The sequence below is a fragment of the Pteropus alecto genome, unplaced genomic scaffold, assembly GCF_000325575.1.
Source record: "Pteropus alecto unplaced genomic scaffold, ASM32557v1 scaffold95, whole genome shotgun sequence".
Classification (NCBI taxonomy): domain Eukaryota; kingdom Metazoa; phylum Chordata; class Mammalia; order Chiroptera; family Pteropodidae; genus Pteropus; species Pteropus alecto.
In genome coordinates this window covers 23,502,888-23,528,017 of record NW_006441071.1, presented here as the reverse complement: position 1 = coordinate 23,528,017, position 25,130 = coordinate 23,502,888, and the positions used below count along the sequence as shown (strand labels likewise).

At 35.2% G+C, this 25,130-nt stretch overlaps 1 protein-coding gene across 1 annotated transcript; it reads right to left on the bottom strand.

The window, feature by feature from the left end:
* Positions 1 to 25,130, bottom strand: CEP78 (centrosomal protein 78; the record flags this gene model as incomplete). Its single annotated transcript, XM_006918491.3, has 16 exons — positions 24,647 to 25,130; positions 21,727 to 21,899; positions 21,562 to 21,634; positions 20,527 to 20,630; positions 18,649 to 18,823; positions 16,511 to 16,624; positions 15,178 to 15,242; positions 14,784 to 14,895; positions 11,646 to 11,778; positions 10,398 to 10,443; positions 8,980 to 9,117; positions 2,887 to 2,964; positions 2,287 to 2,453; positions 1,215 to 1,386; positions 847 to 894; positions 1 to 288 (listed from the first exon to the last, which is right to left on the bottom strand). Coding segments are annotated over exons 1-16 (2,139 nt in total), but the record flags the coding sequence as incomplete, so codon positions are not given.

Genomic DNA, 25,130 nt, shown 5'->3' with positions numbered 1-25,130 from the left:
TTTCTTAGCAGAGTGTTTTCTGGTATATTCACCTGTTTTGCTCATTTTCTCTAAAGAAGATCTGCTATTTCTAGACAACTCATCTTCTTTTCTTTGACTTCCAGAAATTACATCTGCTGAAGGAGAACATGTTCTAGCAATGAATTCTTCGAAAGACCCCTGCCGCTGCTCAGTGACTTGGACTCCCAAGTTGTCTTTGCAAGTGTCTAAGGCCTCCTGAGTAGAAACTGGAACATGCAAGGAGTCAAGAGGCAAAGGAATTCTAGCATCACCTGTAATTTTTTGAAACTGGAGGGAAAAACAGAAGAAAACAAGACAAAAATTCAGTAATGAAGAAAGCCAACCATTAAAAAGTAGAGTCTAAAGCTTCAATGTTACTCTGTGGTCTTTTTATTAAGACAATCAATTGATTACTCAGAAAATTTTAGAGCCAGGTTTTTTCTAATTATATCTTTCCAAGTGATTCTCAACTTAACTTTACTATACCCAAGGCTATGTCTACTACATTTTCAGACTTTTGTGTTTGAAGTAATTATTACCCATTTCCCTTTCCCTCATCAAAAATAATAAGACTTTATTCCCTAGGAAAATTAATTTCTTTTCTATCCTCCAGCCACATGTCAGCAGTACCCAATTTGTGACTGAACTGTGTTCTCAAGTTGTTCAGTTCCCACCATCAGTCTGAGATTATTTGAGACAGGAGTTGGGGGCTCCAAGTAAGGCTAGAGGAGCAGCAGACAGGTTTTCCCCGCCCATTCCCAAATCTGGGTGATTAAGTATGATATACTGCCTATTAATTATATCTGGATTACTTATTTTAAAAATTATCTATATCAGTACTTGTACCTTCATTAGTGTTCCTTCATTGTAAGCTGACTGCATACAAATAGAAACCTAGATAAAATATGATAGAATAGACATTTACACAATTTAAAATTTGGAATATTTTCTCTAATGCTTCATTTTTCCTGCACTGAGGATAGTTTACTTTAAGTCATCAATTTTCAAATGAACTTCCAGTTTTTCTTATTTATGACAATACAGTATCATGAAATGGGCAGAGATTTATTAATCTCAGATTTAGAAAGGTCCCCAAAGAGGTTGCTAGCTTCTAAGCATGTGAACTGAGACAGAGTGTATTATTTTCTTTGACTTGGAAACTCCCTTTCTGCTAATTATTCTTAGCATCATTAAATTCTGTTCTGTCCACTTACTTGGATATTTTGCATTTGTCCCAGGGCATTCTGCTTTGATTCTGGTTTTTCTTCTTCAAGTGCTTTCTTTTCTTCTTTAGGTGGACTACTAAGGGTGGAATTCATTTGTGGACGACCTAGTAAATGAAAGTCTGACTGATCTATACCAGCTATTGTGGCAAGCTGCCCAAGCCTGAATAAGAGGAAAAGGCAAGGGTTATTATAGTCATATAAGAACAGCTTACATTTCCCCATACCTATAATCATTAATCATGAAATACTTCTAAAATCTGAAAAGCCAATATCCTACTCCAGATTACAAGCCTCTATCTCCCAAATTCACAGACCTCTCCATATTCATTCTCTGGGACCGTATCAGATCATCTAATCCTTCAAGCAGTTTCTCTGCTCCCAACAGTTTGCTACCATTTGATTTTATTTTCTTATCTATCACCACTCCATTTTAAACAAGGTCTCACTAGCAGCTTCAACATCTACGATGCACCTAATCCACTGTCTCTCATCTCTATTCCCACAGTTCTTTACCACCTTTCCTACAGTTTCCAAGAATGTGTTTGTTCCTTCCTTTCCAAGACCAACCTATTCATATACATTACTCCATCAATTAACAATCTCCAATTTTCTCTTTTGGCATCTTCTTTCAGCAAAATCACTCCTCGTTCAGAACTAGTGATCTATATCTATATTTGCCCTACAGATTAGTAACAATTTTTACATCTATAACAAAAATAATTTTAATTCAAATTTATTTAATAAGCAAAATGAATAAAAAGTAGGGACATTCCTATGCATTCTAGAATATTTTCAATTAAAATTACCTTCAATTTAGTCTTTACTAAAAACCATACTTATTAATTATTCTGAGTAAAGGTTACTTTTAATAATGGGATCTCTATCAAAACAGGTTACCATTTTGCATTTCTTTTAAAATTTAATTCCTTATTTAAAAAAAATTATGTATAATTACACACTGAATATGACTATGGAAGTGATGAAAATTGCTCAAGTTTCTCAGCAAACTACCATTATAGTTGTGAAGAGAAGAATGCCATGGAGAGAGAAATTAACTAACCCAGCATCTTTAAGGAGATCCAAGAAAGCATGGAACTTCTGAAAAGAATTCTCAATGCTGCCCAAAACACCTTCATCATCCAGGATCATGTTTGTCAATGACTGTGCATGAAGGGCTTCAGACAAAGAGAAATTTATATTTCTTAACTGGGCATTTTCATGTTCCAGCTATAAAAGAAGATTGAAAATGTCTGACACGATTTTCTCTCACTGTCATCAAAAGAAAAGTTTTTAAGTATTAAAACTAAAATAAAACATTGAAAAATTTGTAGGTAATTTATAATTAATCTAATTCAAGTATCTGTATTGTGCTGTCTTGAAAAGAAACATTATGAACAGAAAATAAGGTAGTCAAATAAAAGCGCACATGCACACATGCACACACACACACGTAAGATTTTTACATTTTTAAAAATATGCTTTCTGGAATACAGACCATCATATGACCACTAAATATAAGTAAATACAAAGGCTCATATGGTACAACCAATTTGCAATATACTACCGTTTTAAAGTTTATAAACTCTATATATATATGGCTTAGAATCAAATGAAAATAAAGCCAAAATACCCTCGGAAGTATAAGAAAAAACTTGTTTACCTCACTGACTCGTTTGTCAGCCTTAAGTCTTATTACTCTTTCCTCCTTTAACTGCTTTAGGCACTCCTCCAGTTTTTCCTAGTGTGAAGAAACAGAGTAAATATTATAAACAATTCATATGATGATATCCTAAAGTCTTTCCAGCTACAGATCTCATCAAAAATTTAGGGGCAGAGCCAGAAGTGAACTCAGATTTCAGGATTATAGTCCACTACTTGCAATATACCACGCTAGTGAAATTAATCACCAAAATATAATAAATTAGCATACTAAAGCTTTCCAACTCTTTCCAAAACAGATTTGTGGCAGCTCACCATAAAAGGCATATGTGTATAATATAGTTAAGTCAGAAATAAAAAATTTTAAGACCAAGAAAGGAAAATTCTATTTTTATTTTTGGGTCCTTTTAATAAAGGAAGCCCTGTCAACATGCTTAACACACCTGAATTATGTAACTGCAGATTCAAATGCATTTTTTACTAAGTAAACACCTTTAGAGCACTGTACTATATGCCAAGTACTGTTCTAGAAGTTTCTTAGGCATTAAATAATTTAATCATCAAAACTCTATGAGGAAAGAATGGTTACTAACTCCATGTTTTTTTACAGATGAGAAAATAGACAGAGCATAGCAGAGTGTCACACCTGAGGCTACATCATTAATAAGTAGTAGAGCCACATGTGAACATAGGAAGTTGGGTGCTATTCCTGTTAACAAAAGCAGTATTGTCACCATTAACCAGGGCTAATAACATAAGGAAGACACTGGAGAACCTCCTTACAGTTTCCAAGAAATGCGACACTTAGACCCTTGAAGTGAGGGACACTACTTGTGGACTGCAGAATTCTAAGATAACCAAGATTCTACCTACTGAAATACACAGACCTCCCAGTTATTCACTCACTCACGTAGGTGTTGCAGTGAGGGGATTTTTGCAGATGTAATTAAGGTTCATCAAATCAGTTGATCTTAAGATAGGGAGATTATTCTGGGTGAATGTGACCTAATCAGGCAGCCCACTAAAAGAGACTGGCTGTTCCTGGAGAAAACCTAAAGTACAAAAGGGACAAGAGGAAGATTCCCTGTTGCTGGTTTTGAAAAAGTCAAGTATGATCCTGTGGCAAGAAAAAGAGCAGGAAGGACTCTAGGAGTTAAGATTGTCCCCCAACTCAGAGGTCCCTAAACCCCGGGCAATGGAGCAGTACAGGTTCGTGGCCTGTTAGGAACCAGGCCACACTGCAGGAGGTGAGCTGTGGGTGAGCAAGCGAAGCTTCATCTATTTGCAGCTGCTCCCCAGCACTAGCATCACTGCCTCAGCTCCACCTCAGATCATCAGGCATTAGATTCTCATAGAAGCACTGGTTCCTGGTGCCAAAAAGGCTGGCCCCAACTAATAGCCAGCTTTCCTATCAAATTGGGAGACCTCTATCCTACAACTGCAGGTACTGAGTCATGCCAATGAGCTGAATAAGTTTGGAAGTAGATTCTTTCTCAGAGACAACAGAAGATAGCACAGCCTGACTGACAACTTGATTTCATCTTTTTGAGACTCTGAGCAGAGAACCCAGTCACGCTGCCGTGCCTGGACTACCAATCCACAGAACTCTGAGCTAATAAAGAGGTGTTACGTTAAGCCACTAAGTTTACAGTAACAGAAAATTAATATACTACTCAACACCCAGGTTCATGAACAAAATAAATGATTATTATTTGAGGCCAATGTCTTGGGTTGGTTTCTTATGCAGCAATAAAAAAAAAAAATTACCTATATTTATTAAATCAGCAAAGTATATTTAAAGGCTTTTAAACCTTCACTTAAATTAGGAATTTCAACTTAAAGTTTAGTTTACCCCTGGTGTGTCTATTGAGGGAAAGAACTCTATATGCCATCATTTGGAGTGGAAACCGGCACCACTTTCTGGAGAGTGATTTTTAATGCATACCAACAATCCTATATCCAGGAATTTACTCTAAGGACATCATCAACGATGTGGGCAAAGACTTACCTACCAGCATGATGTCATAGGAGTGTTTATAACTAAACCCTAGAAGTAGGCTAAAAGCCTTCAAATTGAGATTAGTTTAAATAGAACTAGCACACTCATATGAAGGAATGCTCTATGAAGCCACTAAAAAACAATAACAACAAGAAGTCTCAACCAGAGTTAATGAATGGGCTTCAGGAATACTATATTCAAAATATATCTGTGTGTTTTTCTTGGGTGACTGTCCATAAGCTTAATCAGTGACCTGACAAAATATTTTGATACTTTTTTAAGATAAAAGGGCAGATTAGGTGTGTGAACACGCAGAGGTGGCTTTTATTTCCTTCAATAAGTTTTTCATTGTTTTCAAAAATTTGCTCAATGAATATATATTTTTATACACAGAACATGTTTAAAAACTTAATAAATAATCTAATAACTTCAAATCCTTTAACGTTTTATTACCAGTTCAGCCAGCCAAAATTTTGATGAAATAGGAAAACTGTAAAATTCTTCTATTTACATGTTTTTAATATTTAAAACTGATTTCATAGAGATTCTAAACAAATAAGCAAACAAAACCCTCACCACAATCAGAGAAAATAGACTAAAACACTCCATTCTTAACTAGTTCTAAATATCACATCAAAGTACCATTATATGAAATGGTTTCTCCCTCTAGTGGAGGGAATTAAAACATAATGTAAATTTTTTTATGAAAAAGTGTACCCTCCTCCTACAAAGTAAATCATGTTCCTTAAAAGGAAATACAAAACAAAAAAAAATCAGAAAGTAAAACTGCCTGATATTCTATTACTTAAGTAAGAAGAATGATAAGGTTTTGGAATCATTTTTCTTCCTGTCATCTGCTCTCCCCTCCTCCCTTATGTACACTGACTTGTTGATATTTTTCTGGAACAAAGTTCCCATCATACTGGATAACAAATTTTATGTTCAAGTTTTTTTTTCATTTAATTTTTTTTAGGTGAAGCAACCCTTGGTTGACCTCACAGATTGCAAGGAACTTGTCATCCTACAATTCCTTATTTTTTTAAATTATTTTTTACGCTGACAACACCTGCTCTTCCTAGGTAGTCTCCCATCCAAGTACTAACCAGGCCAGACCCTGCTTAGCTTGTTCAGGGTAGCATGGCCGTAGACTTCATTTAATTTTTCATTGAATCAATAATTTCTCATACATTCAGAGGATTTATAACCTTGATTTTTTTAGTGGGCTACAAGATATTCCAATGAAAGGGTTTATTAGTCCATATTAATCATTCCTTTATGGTTAAACACTTAAATTCTTTCCAACTTTTCACTGTTATGAGACAAAATAATTATTTTTATGCATGGTCTTTTTCATATTTAGCATAATTTTCATGCATAATTTTCATCAATAAAAATGAGGTTGAGATCAAAGCAAATGAATATTTTTAAGGCTCTGAGGTACCTATCTCCAAATTACTTTCCAGAAGATCTCTGAGATTTTATATTGGTAACAGCAACATATCGCTTGGTAAATAACCTCTATGATAACTGTTGGCTCACTTCCTCACTTAAAGATATTTGAGGGAAGGGAGTGTATTTTAAGCATTTATCTCTAGCCCCTGTGCAGAGCACAATGCAGACAATCAATAATAACTGCTGAGAAAGAAAAAGCCCTGCCAATACAAGATTTGTGTGTGAAAGGATGTTTGTCTCTAACCGGATAGGTGAAAACATGCCGTCTTTCCTAAACAGGTATTTCTTTGCTTACGATTAGTGAATTTCTCTTTTAGATTATATTTTAAAAATTCAGATTCTCTAGGGGCAAAATCCTGACCCAACCCTTAGCTATATAACCTTGGACAAATTCAATAACTCTTGGCCTCATTTACTCATCTATAAAATGTAGATAAGTTCCCATATCACAGAGTTCTTGTGAGGATTACATGAGTTAATGCACATATAAAACTAAGAAGAGTGCTTGATACATAGAATATGTTCAAGTAATGCTAAATGATGAATATGTGACTGCAAACAGTACTGATAGGCTTAAAACAGTCGATCCTTTGAACAAGGAGGGATCGAACTGTGTGGGTTGACCTAAATGTGAATTTCTTCAATGGACACCCAGTTCAAACTTGAGTTGTTCATAACTGGTGGTCGGGAAGGCTAACTTAAATTATACTTGGGTTTTCAAGTGCACAGGCAGTTGGTGCCCCTAATCCCATGTCGTTTAACAGTCAATGGTAGTCTCAGCCCACTCACACACACGTTCAGCTGCCTAGAGGCAACCTTTTTTAATTGTAAAATATGACATGCATATTGAAAAGTGCACAGAACAAAACTCAGTGACAAATAAAGAGAATACTTATATAACTACCATTCAAGTCTGTAAGTACAACTTTTAAACATCTCAAAAATCCCTCATATCCTTTCCCCATCACAAGCCCCTTCCCTCCTCCCAGAGTTAAAAACCATCCTCGTTTTCTGATAATCATTTCCGTTACAGGTATGCATCCCTAACAATATAGTTTAGTTTTGCCAACTTCAACTTTATGAAAAGAGAATCACAGTGTATGCAGTCTTGTTTATTTCTTTTACTCAACATGTTTTTAAAAATTCATCCACATTGCTGCCTATAGCTCTAGTTCATTCAGTTTTATTGCTTTATAGTTTCCCCACTGTATGATATAGGTAACTTATTTTTTTAACTCTTAAAGGACATTTGAGAGCTGAAAGGGTTCTCAGCACATCTTGAGTCAGCTATTCCCTAGTTAAAAGCTTCTAATGTTCTTGGTCTTCCCCAATGTCTCTAATCACTTTTAGAAATACAATCTTCTAGTCGCTTGGTGAAGGAAATGAATACGACACATCTAAAATGACAATGAATGCAGTTTAGATGCTCTAGAGTCTTGTCTGTTACGCTGCAACTTAGAATAAACCACTTAAGTGCTATAAATTATAGGTGCTTATTTATAAGATGAAAGGAGTAATTAAATCTATGGTTATAGATTCTTCCTATTCTAACATTTCATAATTTTCTAAGTACTTACCTTAAAATTTCTCTATATCACTATCACTAATTTTAACTTAAAAAAAATCTGGCTTTTTTTTTTTGAAAATCAAATAGTAATTTCCATAGTCCTATAATAATGGGATAACTAGTTCTAAATCCATCAGGTTTTACACTAAAAGGAAATTACACTAAATAATTTTTAAAAATTAAATGTGGACTTTGTAGCACAAAAAAAGACAAGGTCCCCCACTTGGTGTTTCCTTTATTTACTACAAATCATCGGCTCAGCATTAAAGTTGAAATAAAATAAATATAGTACTTTTGAAGTGCAAAACTTTTTTATAAAACCAACTTTTCTATCCATATAAAGAGAAGTATGGAATGACATTAGGTGTCAGGTTTATTAGGCAATATAATGTAGCTTCTTGATTTTTATTTTAGGAAAGGAGAATATCAACATCAAAACTTTTTTACCACTTTTCTTTTGTTAAAAATAAAGTCATATTTTCCTCCTTTAGAAAGAGAGTTCAGCTAGAAGTGTCTATGTCCTGGTCCGTAAAATATGAGGACTGAATCAGCTAACTACTTCATTCAGAACAAAATTTCTTGGAGTTTATCTTATGATCATTAAGGTTCTCCCTAAATCTAATATACTGTATTGTTCTAAGGAAAAGAAATATATTACTGATAACGTTTTTCTTTTTTTTTCTTTTTTTTTTTTTTTCAGGCAAAGCAACTCTTGGCTGACCTCACAGATTGCAATGACCTTGTCAGCTTGCAACCCCTTATTATTATTTTTTTTTAAATTTTATTTTTTATGCCTATAACACCTGGTCTTCCTAGGTGGTCTCTCATCCAAGTACTAACCAGGCCCAATCCTGTTTAGCTTCCGAGATCAGACTGATTTTTATTTCTTAGAGTTCGAACATCCATTTTCACCTTGGTCTAAGCTATGGAACATTCAAGGGGATATAATACAGATGGAAGGGGAAACAGAACCCTCAGGCAAGCTGTCCAGTGTTGTAATCAGGCTTCCACCAGATTAATAACTACAGTGTGAAAAATAATCTCCTCTGTATCTTTAAAATGGTAATGCTTTGTACCTGTAATGCTTCTTGTTTTACACTGGTTTTCTCAGGCTCTTCTTGAACACTTTCTGAAGAGTCATCGACCTCTTCAACCTCTTCAATTTCTGAGGAGGAAGGACTCTCTACTGTCACAGTCACAGGAAAATTTGATTGCTTAAAGAAGAAGTATAAGAGATAATATACACCAGATACCAAATATAAAGAACATTTAACAAAAGTGAACTGAGTTAAAAAACTAATTTACAGATATCTTTCACTGCTCCTTAGTCTAAAACAAGCAATGATGAAATAAAATGACTAATTTATTTTTGTTGCATTACTATATGCGATTCTGTTGTATAGGTTAGGATTAATACTTGGAATTGTCTATATGATTTTATTAAATATTTTTCATATAAGCCAAGTGAGAAGCCAGGGTAAACATCTTTTTCTCAGATCAACCTTATATTGCAGATGAGAAATTTATTCTCTACCATCAGACATAAAAAGTTTAGAAGACAATGTAGTTTTTAAGAAGAAAATTTATCAATAAGGGACTGATAAGAATTACAAGAATAATTAGAAAGTGAAACTAGAATTAAAAAAAATAATCACATACACATACACAACTAAAACTGACCCATGAAAAACTTCATTTTCTCATCATCCATAAGCCATAACTAGTGTGATATTAATATAACCTTCCTGTCAAGTTCACTGCCACTGGAATGTTGTTCAGTATGATGTTTCCAAACATTTAAAAATGGATCTGGTCAAAATCCCATAAAAAGTCTACAGATATTTTGACCATAAGCAGCAAAGCCAGCAGCACGGGAAGATTCCAATGGTAGAATGAGATAGGTTTTCCTCTTCTGGGCATGAGGGGGCAGTACTGACATCTAGGGTGCTCTCCTCTCAATCTCAGCAGTGCTACCTTTTACAGAGCAACTCCAGTCTCCCAGGATAACTGGGAAGGAGAACCAGGATTCATTAGCTCCAAGACCATGAGGCAGTATGACCGGGAACGTGTGTGGTCTTGGTGAGAGAGGGAGACGTGCTCTGAGAGAACAGAGGCTTAGGGATTTGTTGCTTTATTTTGGCTTTACATAGTCCCCAAACAGCATTTCTTGAAAGCATGAGGACATTTTTTAATATGACAGCTTCATGTGTTGGGTCAGAAACGGCACTCAAATTCATATCACTGAGTAACAGCTGATTTGTGGACTGGAGAAACAGCCTGTTTATAGATGAAACAACCACAAGGTCCCCAGTGTGTGCCATATCCTCACAACTACAAAGTGGCACTGAGAGAGTGACCTGACAAATTTTAAATAAATTTATTTCAAGGAGGGAAATGTTTCTTGAAAAACTGTTAAGTTTAAAAAGCAAAGAGAATGACCTTCCACCTTTCCCACTTGAACCTCCTCTATATAATAAACATGATAACTACATACCTGCAACTGATTATATACATCACGAGTTTTGAAAAATGGGAAGCCCCTATAGAGATATAAACAAATTAAGTTATATTTTAATGGAAATACATCACCAGTTAACCCCAGTCAATAAAACTCATCTGGATTATGTACAATATCCATATAGAATTATAAAAATAAATGAGTTCAAAATAAGGACCTGGAAGGCTCTGCTATGGAGAAAATTAAACAGAATTTAGCAGATTGGCTTTGTGATAACTCTGAATTGTTGAGAGGCACCTTCAGTTTCTATGTTCAGTATGGTTGAGATTTCCAGTCTGACTTCTTTAACTGGTGATATTAATCATTCTCTAATTTGTGACTCTTTATGGACTTGAGATTATTAAGTGTCTCAAGAAGATATGAAATCACAAAACTAATGTGCGAACATAGAAAACTAATGTGCAAAAACTGAGGCCTCAGCACTAAAGTTTATGCAATAATAACTCTCGTTATCATTTTTAAAAAAGTAGTCTCAGTTGTCCAACGGAGACTACAGACATCAATTTAATGTGAGCAACTAAACAGATATTTTACATAGCACCTACTTCAAGTCCTATTTAAAATGAATTTTCTTTTTCTTAAGCAATTGTTAATCCCCAATTTCTTGAATACTACCAAGTAAGTCATTTGAAAATAATCTATAGCAATCTAATTCACTAGCAAGCCTAAAACTACATAGTTCAACAATTTTAAAAGACTTTTACACTTCTATGACAAAAATGACTATGAACAGCTATCCCCTGGGTAAGCAATCAGCTAAAACTAGTTAAGTCTAGTGGGATTCACTAAATCTGATTCACTAAAATGAGGTGTACAGATTAAGTTTAATCCATACTTCGCATCCATTCTGCACTAAACTATTTCTCATGCTTAAAATGTCTTTTTTCTTCTAATTCATACATATCCAAATTCCTATTTCTGTGCTGCAGAGATTGGCTCAACTACACCTGCCTTTAATGAAACCATTCTCACCTGCACAATTAGAGATAATTTTAGTCTCCTCTTGACTCCCACAGGGTTAAATCTGTTGTGACACTCAAGAAATAACTTGAAACTCTCAAATATAATTATCTTTTGTTTTTCCTCCTTGAAGGTGCACTAGGCAGAGGCCATGTGTGAGTTATCTTTCTTCCTCTATAGAAACCACCAGAGACCTCCCACATCACAGAAGCTCCAAAATAAAGAATTCTGAATGACTGAAGATAGGAAATAAAAATATTCTACCTGTTCCTTTTTGCACGTTCTGCAGTACGCCATGGCAGGAAACCAGACACACCAGGCGGTAGAGGTTCAGGAGCATAATCTTTACCAAGGGACTGTTTTCTTCCATTACTTATAGGTTTCTTTGTAGCCAATCCTACAGTGTGAGAAAGCATTAAAAGAAAGATTCAAGATGCACTACAAGTCTACAAAGCAATTATCAATTTAGGATTAATTTTTCTAAACAATCAAAGTTACAAGGCTGAAAATTGCTGTGTGGTAGGTGAGTCAATGTTACTCTCCTGACCTTCACTACACATTTGATTTTTTTATAGAAAACACAAAAGAAACAAAACCCATTGGATAAAAGAGCAAAAATGTGGACACTTATCCTACTAAGAGTTGCGTATCTTTATATGAAATATTTGGTAGCAAATATACATTATTTAGAATAAACCACATATTAAAATTCACATTTAAATATTTTCTGTTATCGAAAACAATATGTTTGTTAAAATGGTTATAGTTATCCTTCAAATCTATTTTACTATAGATCTACTTTAGTAGCATTGGGATGGCATGTAAAATCGTGTACATGGTACCCTAAGACAAATATTTCATATAGTATAGCCTTTTGATAATCACCACATGATCCTGTGTGAGTTCTCTGGATAATTTATATCCCTCTTAAAATATATAGGAGCTCGATTCATTTTATGCTATCATGCTTTTGTTAATTACCCTCCAGCAAAAAATGTTTGTATGTGGTTTGTATATATATACTTTTTCCTTTACTTTCAGAAACTATTGCAAATATATTTGTAATTGAAACCAAAAGAATTTACACTTATCTTGTTAGGAAGTAAAAAAAAAAAAAAATCTAATAAAAGTGTCTATCTTCATTTTTGCACACAATATGAATGTGAAACAATTCATACAATTATTTAACCCCTAAACTAACCCGGGTCTACCTATATAGCCAGACACTGATTTGGCTTACCTCTATGTCTCCAAATAACTGAGGCAAACATAAAAAAACAAAAAACAAGTAAAAAAAACCCCAAGAAATAAAATTACTCATAAACTAGCTCAGTGAGATCGTCAACTTGTCATATTTCCACTGTTTAATCATGCTCAGTAAAAGAAAAATTTTTGTTTTATTCTCATTCCATGATGTCCTGTTACGTACCACTACATACTAAAATTATAGAATTCTTAATGTTATATATATATATATATATAACATAATTATAACATAATTCTTAATGTTATATATATATACATATACATATATTTTATTTACATATATTTGTTTCTAACATCATCTCAAATCACCAACTTAGATACTTTTAGGAATGGTTTATACATGATATAAGCTTTTAATAATGTATACTTAGTGTGCTATCACAAATCTCAACTTCTTTGTATATATTATTTGACTACTAAAATATCATTGCTTTGAAATAAAAATTGGTAGGCAAATTGTAAGCTTTCTTTTGATTTAATGAACACCCTTAACAACTATTTAATACATTATTGACAAAACAAGTTGATTAATGAAGAATCAAAACATATATTTTAACAGTAAAAAATAAGTTATATTTATGAAGATGTTTATGATATTATTTAAAAATTATTTAATATTTAGGTTATTTCCAATTTTTCACTACTTTAAAATATTGACCAATCAACTCAATGAAACCTTGTGAATGCATTAAAAAGTATAACTACAGATCATATAAAATTTTAATTTAATATGAGTGAAATAAGAATGGCCAATTATATTTAGGCAATATGGAATTATGTTTATAGACAGTCGGAGGAAAAAATGAAAATGTAAGTATTGCTTCATAGGATAATGGAATTAGAGGTGATTTCCATTTTTACTTCCATTGTTATACTCATACAGTATCTTTATAAAATCTAAACAAAATCTTTATAAAATCTAAACACATTTAAAAGAAAATCATAGTAAAATACACATTACATAAAATTTACCATCTTAACCATTTTTAAAAGTACAGTTCAGTGGTATTAAGTCAAACAATTTTTTTAAATTTCAGGTAGCATTACATAAAAAATTGTTAACTGTCTGGTGATCTTCATGTATCCAGTATGTAACTAAAGTCACCACAAACCTTTTCCCGGGAAATTGACAGATTATAAATGAACAATTTATTTTGCTTCCTTTATTTACACCTTATGGTTTCACTGTTTCAATTGAAATTTATTCACAAGACAGGGTCAGGTTCATATTAGATTTGGTTTAACTGATTCCACTCTGCCATTTATTGTTATCACAAAAAAGAATAAAAAAGCTATTTTTGACTAAAGATGTGTTCCAGAAAATAAAAGATATCTATAGAAACAGTATAAAAATATCAGTAGAACTGGATTATATCTAATTTACATACTGAGAAGAATGTGAAACTTAAACCAGTGTTCGTTAAAGAGTTTTATAAAGATTTTAAAAACTACATCTGGTTATAAATTATAAGCTTAATTTTAAAATTCTGGGTTAACTATTATTTGGAAAATTAAATATACGTTATAGCAAACATTTAGAAAATGTTTTTTTCTACAATTTTCCATCTAGGATCAATAAACTTGTTTGCAACATTCTTTTATAAGGATTATACATACTTTAAAGTTTCTTATTTTATCATTGAAAGAAGTGAGGTGTTACTTGATTCAGTAACTGTAGGTGGGAATATCCAAGGAAGAAGGAAACAAAGGGAAAAAGAAATTGGGAAGAAATTTTGTTTCTTACAGCAGAAAAGGATAATTCTTTATTAAAAAAAAAAAAAATCACCACTCAAATGTGCCACTGCTAAAATTGTCATTAATGTACACCTCAAATTTCAACTGCAAAGTATTAGATGTAATCATTAACATGGAAATATATTCAAAATAATGAACTTTTTATGAAACAAACAATAAAGTTGGTTAATTTTAAAAATGAAAATATTAGCATCTCTTTAAAATCTTTATTCCTACATTCTATAAATTTTCATAATCTGTATCAGAACAATTATAGTTCTAATATGCATGTAGTTAATATTGGTTATCATACAATAAGAAGAAATTTTAGTTTTAGTATACTAGAACATATAAAGGGTATAAGTTCTAGTAGCATTAAAAAACCAAGATGGAATGAGTTACCAATTCTAATAGTAGCTTTTCCTTTTCGACCACTTCCCAGAATTATAGTTTTCTTTTTCTGTCTAGCAGTTTTGAATGGTTCCTTCACTGATGGAGAAGTTGTCCACTGATACTGGAAGGAAAATAATAAACACTCCATTTCAGCTACAAGTAACTTACGAGGGTTTGATCTTAATTAGAAATTATTCTGATATTTTAAGTTAAAAGGTTTACAATCTGCATTTCTGCGACCCTAAAATAAAGATTTGTACAATATTTTCAAAAACAGAAAAACCATTTAGCTAAAAACTTAAAATAGCAGAAAAGTAACTTGATAATTTTACTTTATTAGAAAAAAGAAGAGAAACAATCAAAAACAGAGAAATTCTTCCTAGAGAACTAAAATATGTTATACCTCTGACTTGGCACTCCTTCCATTCTGGAGAACTTTTCTGATAACTGCTTTCATCACAGAATGATCTAAAATAAAATGAAATTATAGTATTTGTTTCCTAATGAGTAGATATTCCCATTTAAAAAGAAAAGTCGACTAATTATTGCTTTTCTCATAAGATTACATATGAAATCCATGTAATGTAATTATATATCTATTCTCCATTTTGAGTATTCTAATTTGTTACTCAAAAACCTAAGAAGTATGCCACCTCACATATTGCCCTCTGATGGCTACTATTTTGGCAGCAGGAAAGATCAAATCTAAACACTCTGGATACCTTTGTATTGAAAGCAAAGAGTGTGGCACTGCTCAGAAATTTAGATACTTAAAAGGGCACCTACTATATCAAAGTCTCAATTTCCCTCAAATGTGCTCCTCTCCTCAGCCCCCTTTTTCTCAGTATGTAGTACCACCCAGCTGCACACATAATCATCTAGGACTTGTTTCTTTGTTACTATTACCTGGATACCCTACATCTAATCTATCTGCAAATCTTATTAGCTACAGCCTCAAAACACAACCTGAATTCAACCACTTTTCACCAGCTCTAACTTTCTACCCTAAGCTAAGCCATAACCATCTCTTACTTGGACCACTGTGATAATCTTCTAACTGGTCCCCCTGTTTCCCTTTTTTATCTCCCCAGAAGTCTACTCTCTATGCCAGGGTCATCTTATTGAAATACTATTAGGATCATGCCAGCTCAAATCATTTTCTGCTCATTTTGAATAATCCATTTAGAATAAGTCCTTACTCTGGACTTCGAGATCTTACAAGATCTGGCCTCTGGCTAGCTACTTGATTCACAGCATACCATGTTCTCCTTCACCTAGTGTTTCTGCTGTGTTGGCTTCCTTGCTTTTCTTTAAATACGCCATCCACCCTGCCACCTACATGCCTGCCTGCCCATCGCTCTTCTGTCCTGTAATGTGCTTCCCCCAGATCTTTCATGGTTTGCCCCTCCCTTCTCAGGTCTCTTCCACTCAAATGTCACTTCTCCAGTGAAGCTGCCCCCTGACAAACCTATCTAATAATCCTAACTGCCCTCCTCAGACTCCTCACCTTATTTTTGTGCTTTCTACTATCTAAAATTATACTGCTTATCTGTTTACTCATTTCTATGTGAACTCCTCCACTAGAATGTTAAATTCCATGAGGGCACAGCTTTGTATTAGAAAAATATAAGATTAGGAAAGTAAACACATTAGGTTTTAAAAACTGTCAATACATGAACAAATTCTTTTTGCTTTGCTATTTGTTACTAAAAAAAAAAAAAAATCTGGAGACATACCAACAAGTGGATTTTTTCTTATATCCAGAACAACCAGAGTTCTGTTGGTTTCAAGGGCTTTTAGCAAAGCCTTTGCTCCTTCATTGGTGAGGCCACACTGCTGCAAGTCAAGAGCTATTGATGAAAGATAAAAGGTCACTTGCGAACTCTATACAGACTTAACATATAGACAGTTCTGACTTACTCATGTGTAGAAGATTTCTGCACAAGACTAGTCATGACAGGTTTTTGGTATTAGGTACTAAAAATAATTTTTTAAAAAGTTTACATGCACACATAACGCAAAGTCCAATAAAAAACTCTTCTTAGATGTGCCACGATTATCCTGCCTTCAGTAAATCAACCAATGTATTTGACAAATAGAGGGAAGAATAACTCAATACAATCTATGAGTGAAAAACATCACAAAATGAATCTCAGGTCATAATTAGCAAGGATGCTAATGGCAAAAACTGGGTGGAATGCAGAAATTACACTATATATTTTTTTTCATGTTCTTGAGTTCCAAATCATTCTTGAAACTAAGTTAAAAGGGGAAAAACAAGATAGAAGAAATGTAATAACTGTTAGTTTTAGAATAAAAAGGCAGAGAAAAGAAGTCTAAGGGGATACAAATGACAAATCCAAAGAATGTAGAATTTAGTAATGTAGAAACAATATATACTAAATATGCAAAAAGCTTCTATACGCTAAAAGCCTATTATGAAAGAATGGTGATCAAGAACTCTCTCTTGGTAAAAGGTAAGACAAAGAAGAGAACAAATGATCATAACTACTAGCAGTTCTGAAGTTGAACAACCCACTCATTCAAACCTAAAGGATCATCACAAAAGCACTGGTATAAAGAGTATTACATAAGAACTATTGTATGAGCTTTTAAAAAAATGTTGTGCATACCATTACATCAAAATAAATGTAGTCTTTCCAAACCTCATGACACACAGAAATAACCAGTCAGATATATGGACCTGACGGAATATAATGTAACCTTTACCAACTCTTACCACGGAAGAATGGACACATGACATAATTAAGGACCTACCTGAACTAATAAAAATAGCCAGTAAATCTCTCTAGTAAATCAAATGAATACAAGTTAAAACAATAAAATGTGACTGTTCTCCTAACAGATTAGGCTAAGAGCATTTAAAATGTGCATATCTTTTGGCCCAGCAACTCTTTCTGAGAATTTAACCAAAGGAAATAGAGATGTAGGCAAAGATGTGTATCAGAGTACTGTTCATAATGGTGAAAAACTGGAAATAACATGTATCTAACAAGAATGAATAAGCTGAGTGTACTATGGCATATTCATATAATGGAAATCTGAACAGTCACTAAAAATGAGGTGGCAGATTTACTGACTTGTTAAAATGCTCATACTCTACTCATACTAATGCTCATACTAAGTAAAAAAAATATAAAATTTGGAGTAATCTCACGTGCATTAAAAAAAGGGTGGGGAGGTATTCATTTTTGCAGTTTTATAGTTTTTAAAAGTAACGCAAGCCAGTATTTTTGAGGGTGCAGGCTTCACATACACTGTTCAGGTGGCCTATAAATTGGCACAGCATTTCTGGCTGGCAATTTGGCAACATATATAGAAATATGTCACACTTAGTTATTCCACTTTTATAACTTATTCTACAGAAGTAATTCCGATGGACACAGAAATGAATATACAAAATATTCACTACCTAGTATTTCCAACAGGGGAAATCACAAACTGTCTAAATCTAATTGCAAAGAATTGATAAACTATTGCACATCGGTGTAATAGAGTATAGCATGATCCATCATTAAATCAAAAAAGCAGGGATGTGAAATAGTAACTATACTATGATTTCATTTTCATAATCTCTAAGTGTACAAACATATTTATAGAAAAAAAAGACCTAAAGTACATATACCAAAATGAACGGTGATTATATCTTGGCATTAAGATTATGGGTAATTTCTTCCTGTTACTCTGTATTTTCTATAAAGTATATATGCAAGTCTTAAGAAAAGTTTAAAAGCACAATAAAAGTTATAGGAAAACATGAGGCTTATTTTTTATTTCTATGGCAACAGTATTGAGCCAAAAGCTAAGCATATTTAATATTTAAAAATTCAATATTTTCAATTTTAGAATTTACCTCTAAGCCATAAATCCTCACTAAGAGATTCTGCAAAAGCACATGCACCAAGGTCACCAATGAGCGTGTTGCAATTCAAAGTGATGCGCCTCAAGCCAGCCATACAGTCAAGATCAGGTCTCCTATAACGAAGACTCTCAGCCCAGGTTTCTTCATGTCTTCTCATGGTCTGATACTTCAAGGTTTAATAAGATGAAATTAAGACACTTGAATAAGGAAACGGTATGCCTACTGAGTATAGCTCATCATGTCTGCAATTTATACACACCTACCAAGTATATTTGCTAGGAGAGTCAACTGGAGAGATTAAATAGTCTATTGTGATTTAGCAGTCCAGTGACCCAGATTCTAGCTTGCCAGTGATTACACTCTAGCCATTGGATGATCTCTTGCTAATTAGTTATGCAAACTTTGACAACTCAGTTATATTCTATGAATTTTATTCTTCTTATCTGCCAAGTCAGGGAATTGGTTTTTAAATTCTATCATTGCTTAGGCTTTCAATTCCATCATTCTGTCCTCTAGTGGTCTCTAAACACTTGATTGGGCATCTCACAAGAAAACATTTTTTTAATACGCACCTTACTTACCAATAAATAAATATACATTGTAAATTACACAGACATTTTTAAAATGACACAAAAATAAATATAGAGGTTTTAATATTTTCTTCTTCTAACCAAACAGATCTCACATAACTACATAGGGTATGCACACCAACCTTAGAAGCCTGGAATATGCAAAGCCAGTTGGACATGCCTTAGAAGATTGATGGTTGATTTTTTAACCATAGGTATTGTCTGAAAGGCATATTCAGGTCTCTATATTCATAAAACAAATTTTGGTAATAAGGAACACTGACTTTAAAAGAAAAATATCTCATTACATTCTTGAACAACAAAAGACTCAAAATTTTTATGACACTCTAAAAGGACAATAATTAGTGTCATTTTTCTATTAACAATAAGTTATTAAAGCAACAAATGGATATAACAGCAAAGACTTACATAGTGCTTATTATGTGCCAGGCATTATTTTATACAAATTAGTTCATTTAATCACATAGTGAAGCACAGAGGTTAAGTAATTTGTCCATGGTCAAGAGCTATGAAACAAGAGAGCTGGAACTTGAACCTAGGTCATGTGGTTCCAGAATCCTTGCTCTTGTCTGTTTTCTATACTAGGAGTCAAAGGGCTTGCTTTGTACAGCCCAAAGGTAAATTCTTTAGCTTTGTGGGTCATACAGTTTCCGCATCAGCTACTCAATTCAACTGGTGTAGGACAAAAGTAGCCACAGCTACTATGTAAACAAATGGATGTGGCTATGTTTCAAAAAAAATCCCTTATTTACAAAAAGAGGTGATGGGTTCGATTTGACCTACCAGTCATAATCTACATATCTCTGATCTGTACCATCAAACTATTAAAAACCCTTCATGTTCAATTATTACATAATTTTATGCCTAAATATAGTAGTCATAACCATTATAAAGTTAAGTCATTATTTCAAATACTATATTTATAAAACGCTAATGTAGGGATTTTTATTAGTTGATTAATTTTAGCAGTTAACAATAAATATTTGACCTAAGTCATTTGAAGGCTGTAATAGCAGAAACTTTCTTCACAGTATCACAGTAATTTTTTTCAATAACTAAAAATACATGGAAGTATTGTTTATAATGTATTATACATTAAATCTTTCATTTCTAAGATTAAGTGGGCTACCTTTACTAAATGGTAGAACCCCAAACTGAAAACTGGTCATATTCTTTCAACAAAACTAAAACTGCAATCAAAAATAACTGCCGTATTGTATCAAAATATTAATGTGCTTCAATTACATAATGATTTCATGAAAGTTGAAATATAAATCACCTTTAAGATCTTGGCCATGTGATTTCCTCCCTGCCAAGTCAGATTACACCCCGTGAAGTTTACTGTCTTAAGAGTGATAGAGTTCTTTATACCTTGACAAATAACTAAAAGGAAAAAAAAAAAACAGTAAGTTGAAGAACCTATACAATCTGGCTAATCTTGATTTACTGCTTTTCTTGAGTCTATTGGAGGTGTTTATTTTTTTACGACTGATGGATTGGTGCTCTCTAAAATATATCAGTAACAAAGTGTTACTCCAGTTTACAGCAACAGTTTAATTCTATTTAGATGCTAAAATTGAACTCTGAATATTGCACGGTTTATTCCCAACCACTCCATAAAGTACTATCGACCTTTTGAGACATAGGAAAACCTAAAACACATGAATTTTCCTATTTTCATTTCCTATAACCTCATCTTGATTATCAATCGATGATTTAAATGCCAACTATAAACCCATAATTTTATTAGGTGCTATGCAGTATTTTAGAACTATAAGATAGAAGACTTCAAACTCTGTGTTCCCTCAAATTGAAATGCGGGCTTCCTTACCCCTCCAGACCACTACCGGACACAGTCAACACACAGTAATCCTTCAGGACCCCAATCAACAATCACCTTCTCTGTGATTACTTCCATGATACACCCCTATCAACATCGAGTTTGCTGGCCTTTTATGTGCTCTCATAGATCTCTGCATATATTATTTTAGCACCTTCCACAGTGCATTATAATTATGATTGCATATAGGTGTTTTAACTACTTAAAGATAATGATTTTTTTCCTGTCACATATTGCTAGTTTTCTTCTCCTACTATTTCTTAAAGAGAAACATAAAGATGAACAAACACAAGAACAGAAAATACAAAATATTATATATTTGTGTGGCTTGTGGCTTAACACAACCTTAAGTAAAATTAGCTCAGAAAGTATCAAGCAGCACTAAGAAAAGGTCCAGATAGGAATTAATATAGCACGTTGGGGAATCATGAGACCAGTCTTATGGGAAGAGACTTAAATAAGATTGAAACTCACTTTCTAAACCTCCATCTCCAATTGGACAATTTGCAAGAGACAGGTGCACCAAAGCCGCCGATTTATTCAATCCCTTTAATGGGGAGAAAAGGTTAAAATTTATTAGTTTAGTTTCTCCCAAAAGCAACTATCAAATATTCTCAGGACACAACAGAGAAGGCTTACCTTTGTTAAAATAGTTAAATCTCTCTCTCTCAGAACTAGTCCATTTAGTTCCAGGTTCTTTAGAGCATTTGATATGCTTAAACAGCACTTAAGAGCTTTACATAGCTGGAAGGTCACATCTTTGTTTCTTATAGCAGGAACACGACTTCTGCAAACTTTACTTCTGTCAGAACCTAAAGCAAAATATTGTAATGTTTGTGATTTCAATCATATATTGTTTCATTAAAAAGCATTTGCTCTGTGCTAAGGCACAGAAATGATTCTTACCCCAAAGTTCGCTTTAAGGAGGGATACGTATACACTCAAAGCTTCAGCCTCATGAGCTATAAAGCAAATTATGTGTGCAGAGGTTCCTGTGGAAGCAAAAAGTTTTACCTAAATGATGGCTTCAAGATAACTCTGAAGTTGGATCTAGAAAGATGAGAATGACTACACAGAGTCGGAGTGGGAGGTGCTTAAACTGCAGAGAGTAGCACATGTGCCAAGACTTCCAAGCTTGACCCCTGCTGGGTACTGACAATACTGCAGGTGGGCATAACTAAAGGCCAGGTGTGCAAGAGGGAGAAGAGACAGAAATTAAAATAGAGAGGCTGGCTAAAGTAAGCTTGGGAGAGAGAATGGCTTTTGTCCCATAGGTGATGAGGACCGGGGCTACCACTGGAACGGGTGCCTCTGCAGGGTAGGAAAAAAGGTGATCCACTGCTAACAACCAATTAGATAACGGGAATGATTAGAAAAGCACCCCTTCCTCAGGGATAACGAGCCCCATGAGGCCTGGCAGAGCACAGCTCAGATATCATGTCTCAGTGCACAACAAAGCTGTGCAACCAACATACACGAATCCTGTGGGAGTGAGCCGTTATAAACATTATTTTAAGCACATCTTTTAATTTTAGAAGATCACTCAAGACGAGTAAGCAGATGAACTAAGAAAAACTAGGCCCAAGGGCAGCAAAACCAGTTAGATGCTTCTGCAACAGTCCAGGCAAAACATAAGTAAGGATGAAGAAGCAAATCTAGGAGATTAAAATCTACAACCTAAATCCACAGGATGCAAGACATAAAGAAGTTTCGGTGAAAGAACTCTGAAGAGAATGGTCTGCGTAATATATTTTTCTTATATTCAATGCAAAATATTAGGCAAGATTAACTACAGTGGCCTTGACTCTAAAGTCTCTTCTAACTGTAACTTCTTTTGACTTCTAAGTTATTACTTTGGAGGCAGGGAACAGTTCCTACTCCTGAATGAGATGCAGAGAATAATCTGACTTCTCTTCACCAGGTGATGAGTTGAACTGTCCTTGCAGAAGAGGTAACAGACAACACAAACCTCAGAGCCTAGAAAAGGGGCAGGCACATAACAAGTGTGCAGGTTTTTTTAAAATAAGTCAATAATCATTTCTTCTTCTAGATATTCACACACTCCCTCTCTGTTGGCTACTTTCTCTCAAACTTATGAACATATTCAACTGTGTCCATTTCAAAAACATCTTTCAGACCCAGATTTTCTGGACCTTCTTTGTGGGTAACCTCAGTCTCTCCCATATCTTCAAACTCCTGTCTTCTCTTAGAGCTCGGATGTGTACCTTGGGCCCAGACCTGTCTAGCAGACATGTTTGGAAGCCTCACAGGCTATTCTTAAAGCATCAAAGATGAATTAAGATCCTTTCTACACTCCTAATTCCTTCCTACTATGCTCTGCCTCTCACAGTAAAGTGCTGCTTTAAACTGTCTCCTATGCTTGCTGCCCTCCCTCTTCTAAATGGTCACCAGGCCCCATCCATTCTGTCTCTTCGATCTCTGTAATCCAGTCCTCCCTTTCTATACTTTAATTGGGACCCTTCAATTACAATCTGCCCTTCTCCCAATCAACTGCCTTCCACGTGGATGTCAGAGTGGGCTTCCAAATCAAAATTCCATCTCATCCTTGAGTGTTTCCCACGGCCTTCAGGATAAAATCCAACCTTTTGACAGGACAAACAAGGCCTCTTCCTGTTTGGCCAGGTTTCTAGTCTCAACTCTCACTTCATTCTCAAATCCTATGTTCTAGGTGCTGTATCTTAGTTTTGCCATATATGCTTATATTTTCCAAGCGTTGACACAAGCTGCTCCCTCCTGCCATCTGAGTATCTTCTACACATTCTTCGAAAGGATGGCGCCTCCTCCAAGAAGCCTTCCCCTCCTATTCTGTCTCTGCAGCACCAGAACTCACTTCTTCCAGAGTACTGACTACTGTGCTATGTTTACCTGCAGCCTCCCCCAGTAGAAAGGGAGATCCTCTAGGGCAGGAGCCTTGTCTCTAGCAGTGCTTGGTGCTGACAGAGCTCATCAAGTGCCGGTATACTTTACACACAAAACATGCTAATTCTAAGAACCCATGAAAAGAGTGGTTTTTAATGCTATTTTACAAGTGTAGGGATTGTATGTAGTTCGAAAGTAACCTGCCCAGGTCACAGAGTATAAGCCCTGTAATTCAAACCCCAGGCTGTGTTCACACCTATGCTCTTTCGACTATATGATGCTATCAGAACGATCCCCCACCACCACCCACAACAGAGCCCAGTCTTAAAAGGAAATGAAGTAAAAGGCTGGGATGTGTCAATTTCCTAATCGCTTTGTTCTACATTCAATAAATCTGTCAAATGCTTGACGATGTCCCAAACCGTGCTAAGTGCTCATCACATTGAGTGGGTCCTGTTACGACCATGTTATGGATAAAAAAAAAAAAAGAGACCTAAAGGCCTTAATGGACTTGCCCAGGGTCACCGAGCTAATAAGAGTTCTAGGCCGTACGCCCCGTTTGCTGCACACATACCCTGGCACTGCGCACCTGTTCCAGCGTCCAGGCTCTACCTTGCACCATTTAAAATCCCGCCTCGCGGAACCGACACTAGTGCCACTGCAGGCGGGAACTACAAACCTGTTTCGGCAAGCCACGGCTGGAAGAAGCTCTTGATAGACACCAGTGGCAGATCTTTATTAATCTTGAGGGTGCTCAGGAGCGGCGCCCAGTCGACCAAGCGGAGGCGGTCGGCGTTGAAGTCCAGCACACCTTCCCGTAGGCAGGCGCGCACCGCAGGCAGCGGCACCGAGTCCTGCAGCGCGCACAGGTACTCATAGTGCGAGAAGAAGTCGGCCGCGCAGTCGCGGCGCATCTTCGCCGAGTCGATCATGGCCTGGGAGCCGCCTCAGGGGACGCCGGTGGTGGAGACGACTCCCACACCCGCCTAGGAACCCGGCTCGCAGCCGGGCCCCTTGCACGCCCACGGCCCGGCGGCTGCGGCCCCGCAGCGTGTGCAGGAGCGGTGGCTCGGCCAGGGGACGCAGGGCCCGGGGCCCCAGCTAGGCCACCCCTCAACCCCACGCTCCCGCGCTGCGTCCCGCTCCCTGGCGCCGGCCGTTGG